Source organism: Octopus bimaculoides, chromosome 3 (assembly GCF_001194135.2).
Source record: "Octopus bimaculoides isolate UCB-OBI-ISO-001 chromosome 3, ASM119413v2, whole genome shotgun sequence".
Lineage (NCBI taxonomy): Eukaryota > Metazoa > Mollusca > Cephalopoda > Octopoda > Octopodidae > Octopus > Octopus bimaculoides.
Window position 1 is genome coordinate 90086702 of NC_068983.1, and position 6144 is coordinate 90092845.

General features: G+C 36.6%; 1 protein-coding gene across 5 annotated transcripts in view; it reads right to left on the reverse strand.

Moving 5' to 3' along the window:
- The window catches only part of LOC106880075 (ribonucleoprotein PTB-binding 1), a 130883-nt gene extending 129095 nt beyond the window's left edge, over positions 1–1788 (reverse strand). For 3 of the 5 annotated variants that reach the window (XM_052966300.1, XM_052966298.1, XM_052966301.1), the window contains exon 1: positions 1357–1788. In XM_052966300.1, the coding sequence (XP_052822260.1) occupies positions 1357–1779 (423 nt within the window). In that variant the 5' untranslated portion in view covers positions 1780–1788. The remainder of the gene's footprint in view (positions 1–1356) is intronic. The other 2 variants (XM_052966299.1, XM_052966297.1) reach the window with 1 other exon arrangement.
- Positions 1789–6144: the final 4356 nt, after the last annotated feature.

Here is a 6144-nt window from a genome sequence, read left to right on the forward strand (position 1 = left end):
ACACACACACACAAACACACAAATGATGAATAAAGAAAAACTAGAAAACAAATACGAAAGGTATAAGTTTTCACAAGTCTAAATAATTGTGCGTTTGTATGCGTATAAACGTATTTAGTCGTACATAATGCGAGAAATTAATCCTCGAGTGTAAACAATTATTTTTATTTAGTTGCAAAAAGCGAGTTTCATTACATTCAAGATTGCATTGAACTCTAGTACATACCGTGATTAAATTTTTTGCCTGTATTTCAGAAAATGACGATGAAAATTATTTTTAAAAAAACATGCCAATTATGGAGAATGAAAGTGCGATAATTTCGTTAAATCAACAAAATTTTAAGCTGCGATATATTTAAAACGCACGTTGTCGAGCAATCTTTTAACAGAATATCAGAAAGTTTGAAAATGAATTGCGTATTTATAGAACTTTAATCAGAGAATTTGATAGTGTCCAAAAATTACTACAGTAATTGTGTTATGACTAATATTCAGATAAGTGATCTCGCAAAAACACTCGATAACAATCCGGAACAAATAGAGACTTTTTTATGCAGGCGAATGATCGAACAATATACTTTTCGTATTCAGTAATCGTTAAGTTTATGCAAGTAAATGGAAAATATCAACTTTACTTAAACTTATTTAATCTAAATTTCAACTAATTCGAAACTTTAAGAATGTATTCACTACAAACGTTCGTTCTCTATGAGTAAATTAAACTATCTTACGCAACAATTTACTATTAAATAAAAGAATGTAATTCACGAGAAATGAGAAGTGGTAAATTCACAATGTGTATACATGTGGATAATGCATGTTGATATGTGTAAATTAACAAGTGTGCATACGTGTGGATAATACATGTTGATATGTGCGTAAATGAAGTCGCATAAGAGATATTTAGCCCGAAGTCAGCTGATTAAGAAAACGTACGATCAAAGTAATTTCATGTATAACCAACCCATTCCCCCCACCCTTTAAATAGTGTATACAAGACGATATCGAACATGTTCATTCTTAGGGCGGTGGACCGAGATCTGGTTGCTAATTCTAGCAAATCAAGCGACAAAATAGAGTTGTATGTGATCGTATAACTTAGTCCGTTTAGTTAAATCCAGATATGAGAAAACTGGACAGCTACGAATTTTAAATGTTATTTTATTTTTCTTACAATAGCTTTTAAATACGATTAACACAAAACTTCCCAAGGAACTCCGTAAAGAAAATGCCACATGCACCCCACCACATGTATGTGTGTGTGTATTTGCTGTTATTGGCTCGAAAATATTGATTATTGCCCTGATACTTTTTTTTAGTTAAATCAGCAAAACACGGTTGTACTTGTTCTCTTACCTCGTATGTAACAGGCGGAACATTCCGAATAATAATTTTCCTTTCCTTATTATATTCTCGTTTGGCTCGTGCAATCAACTCTTCCGTAGTTAATTCGGGTTCACCGGATGCCGAGGCATCTTGTGTAGATGGATCAGAGTTTTTGATATCTCCACCACTATCACCACCATCTTCTTCGTCATTATGTTGTTGAGTGCTGAAACTGGTTTCGTCTTCGTCAGTCTTACGTTGCTTTTTCAATTGGCTCTCTTGTTGCATCTTACCAGAACGAGTTCTTCGCTTTGTACCAGATTCGCTAAATTCATTATCCTCGAGACATTTGCGACCTTGAAGTTTCTGAAGGCCACCACTGTCGTTAGATTCCGATTGACACTGTCTATTCGCCATATTGCTATCTGGTTCATTACAGTATTGTGTGCGCATGCCCAAACGGAAGAAATAGCGTCAGGACTTCTATATTGTTTGCATGTCGGAAGCTCGGAGTTGGATTTTAAATAATTTTTCGTACTTAAAAAATTCAAATATTTCTGATATTAGAATATTTGTCAAATTTTGAATAAGTTTTTTTTTTATTTTAAATATTTCTTTATATGTTATTCTGTTTCAAACCGAATTAATCATAACTTACAAGCAACTAGTTTTCGTAAGTTTTTTTTAATTTTAATGTATGTACAATAAAACGTAATTACAGCATTTTCCAGAAATATTAAATATTTTCTATAGGTCTATAAAACATTCAATTTTATTCCATTTCTATCATAACACGAATAATGAGCATTATTTTAAAAGTAGAATATGTTATATGAGTTGACGGTCGAGTACAATTAACCTCAGACCATAAAAAGTTTGTAGTATAAACATAGGGAAAAGAATCTAGTTCAAATTTCTTAACATGTGGATGGAGAGGGTTTGATAATGCAATAAAAAAAACAGCTAAATGGTAACTTATATAAAAGTACTTCAAGACAGAAATTATATTCGTTTGCGTATCCTACTCCTTTATACTATTATGTCGTAATGTAATTTGCTGCTAAAACAACTCAGGAATTGATACAATCAAAATCTAGATTTTAATGTTGATATTTAGTAGTGATGACAGGAAAATTTGCTTACTATAAATTGTGGAATTGATGTGTCGATTACATAATCTAATAATACTGTTATATTAGATTTATATGACTGAGAATTTGAAATTCTCCTTATAAAAAGTGCGTTTCCTAGGCCTAGATATTAATTCATGGGAATGATATATACATTAAATAAATGTAAATGAATATATAACAAATTAGCTCATTCGTTTTATGGCTTTTTTCAAAACAACACTGCAATCTTTTTATATATTTGAGAAACCAGTACTTTTAACATTTCTAAGATTGGCATGAGATTTTCTCGCTAGAAGCAGGTAACAAAAGATGATAACAATAAATGGTTACATTTTGCATTTTGTTTTCCTTTGCCAATTGTTGTAGTTGTATAAACTCAGGGCGACCTGATCGAGCAATACCTATAACAAATGCTGTAGGATATTAATTAGATGTACCCTATGGTTCCATAGCTCCAATTAAACGATATTTTCATTTCGTTAAAAACAAAACTGCCATTTGTGACATGTTTGATTGAATGTAGTACTGTGTCAGTCTGAACCTGCATGTCTCGGATTCTGCGGTAGCTCAGAGAAGATTATTATTTGTACTTTATAAAATGTTAGCAGCAGTTGTGAGTTGAAATTTTCCGGCCAAACCTACATTTTGTGACATAAAAACATAACAGTACCTTCTACTCTATCAAATTATCCATCAGTAATTCTATTCCTTAGCAATATGTAAGGCAATTTCAAATTATTGTAATATTTTCTTTCAGTCAAACTCATATCACTTCGTTTGAGCATTTTTACCAGCTTTGGAAATATGTTTGTGTTTGTCTACGAGTGTATTTTTTAATGTATGTTTACATTTTTTATGAATATTTATTCGTGTATATGCGCCACCATATATATATATATATATATATATATATATATATACATACATACATACATATAAACATACATGCATACACATACGTACGTACGTGCAAAATATGGTGAAGAAAATAGCACTCGAATACCAAAAGTAGATCATCTTTTAGCGTCCGTATTCCATACAGGGATGGGTTGGACGAAATCTGACAGAGCAGAGAACTATGTGAAACTCTAAAGTCTGTTTTTGCCATGGTTTCTACTGCATGATGACCTTAACACCAGCTATTGCACAGAGTGTACGGGGTTCCTTTTTTTTTTTTTTTTCATCTCACCAGAATTAGGTCACCTAGTAGCTTGGGCGACAAGACTCCTTGACTGATGTGGATAGCATAGAGAGAAGTGGTTTATGCCAAGTGTTAAGAGACAAGAGTGTAAAAACAAACATTTGATTTTCCGAGTTGAGATTCAAAACCGTATCTAAGGATTCTCGTTCGCCTGATCCACCACTGGCCGAACAGGTGCGAAAGAAATTTCTTTGTTCAGTCAAAAAGTGATGGATGAATTTCCATTCGCCCTCCAAACTGAGCTGGACAGCTGGCGACCTACATAGGTAGAAATTACTCCTATGGTATGTCTGTTCTTCTAGCTAGGATGACCATTATAAATACAGTCAGACACCCTACAGATAGGCAGACGGCTAGCAACAGGCAAGCAGTCATGAGAGCTAGATAGTAGACCAATGACACAGCACTGTAGCAGAACACAAACAGACAGGGCAGAAAGACAACACGACCTGACCAAATGACCAATACACACACAGAGACAAAACATGCCCTGTACTACCTCATCACATCGACACTATTTCTCCTGTTGTTTTTTTAACTTCGCCAACTCGAAGCAGTTGGTAACTTTATGTAGCAGCTTTTATTGATATTGGGACTCAAACTTTGTGTATCCAACACGTAACTGCAAGTGTGGATCAAATAAATTATTTATAAACTACATTTCAATGCTTTCCTCATTCATTTATTTTGATGTTGTCAACACGCCTATCTTCATCTGCTTTATCAACAACACTCTTTGCTACACATCCCACTACATTTAGTATTCCCAACGAAGAATGACAGCTTTCACATCATGCATCACTAAATCAGAACTGGAAAATTGCTGCAATTAGTCATCACACTATGGTTCTACCAGAACACAACCCAGTGGCGAACTCATCCACAGTAAATGGCATTCCAGGTTGTGATTACACTGATGATTCCACCATTCTAGACACATGACTCCACATTGTGGTTTCATCATATTGAGGCCCAGTTTTCTTCAAACTGAATAGATAGCGATGCATCTCGCCTTATGCACATAATCAGTTCCCTATCGCCAAAGATTATGAACACGGTCCGAGATCTCATTATGGCACCACCTGGTTCTGTGTCGTACGACATTCAAAACAATCCTTATCACCCTCACTTCAAAGTCCCAGCAAAAGCATCTCCACCAGCTCCTTACATCGGAGGAATTGGGAGAAAGAATGCCCTCCCAGCTTTTATGGAGAATGAAGCAGCTTCTGGGTGATGAGATCCTCTCTGTAAAGATCTTTAAGCAACTTTTTCTCCAGCGTCTACCCTCCAACACGCAGGTAGTCCTCGCTTCTACACAAGAATCCACTTCCATTGAGGAACTGGCAGAGCTTGCAGACAAAATTGCCGAGGAACCACATAGATATTCAACATTATCAACTTTGACACCAGCCATTCCTCTTACAAATCCTTTCCTTTCCTTTCCTCAACCAGTGCTTCCGAAATTTCGAACTTGCTTTCATTGATGACACAGCAGGCATCACAGATACAGGCCCTGACAACACAGATAAAAGCCCTATCGTTTGGTATTCCCCATCAAAGTAGCAGCTAAGCGCATCAATTTCGTAGGCAGTCACGAAGCTCGAATGCCTCCTGGAACTCACAGGAAACTTGTTGGTATCACCGTAAATTTGGAACATGGGCGCAGAAATGAAGGATTTTATGCTCCTTCTCAGCATCTCATTCGGGAAATGACACAGCCAGGAATTGAACACGATGGAAGTTCCTGGCTCTCACCCACAAAGTTGCCTGTATTTCGTCTGTGATTGTTTAACAGGGATGCATTTCCTTGTTGATACCAGCATGGAAGTCAGCATAATCCCTGTTTCCTGCACTTCAGGCAACAGAAAAGAGACACCTGTCTGTCTTCAGGCAGTCAACTACTCACTGATTCCAACCTACAGTGAACAGCCCCTAACACTGAACTTATGACTACGCCACAATTTCCAATTGATATTCGTCATTGCCAAACTACCAACCCCTATTTTAGGAGCTAATTTTCATCATTTCGGTCTCTTTATAGATATCAAGTACAGAAGACTTGTTGACAGTACCACTCAGCTCACTGTGCATGGTATAACCGTTCGTATGGCCACAGTCAACCCAACCATTTTAGAAAACAACGACAACCCATCACAGTGCTATCATTAAACAATACCTGGACATCACTTGATCAGTATTCCATAGTCAGCCTATTAAGCATGAAGTTACCTACCACATCAAGACCCACAGTCCACCTGTTGCTGCACAACTCCGAAGGCTACCACCAGATCGTCTCAAGGCCACCAAGCGAGAATTCCAGCACATGCTCGACCTCGGAATCATCTGCCCACCCAGCAGCAACTGGTCCTCACCAATACACTACGTTCCCAAGAAGTCATCAACAGATTGGCGAGTTTGTGGTGATTATCAATCACTAAATAAGTGCACCGTACCCAATTCCTATCCTGTACCTCATCTTACAGG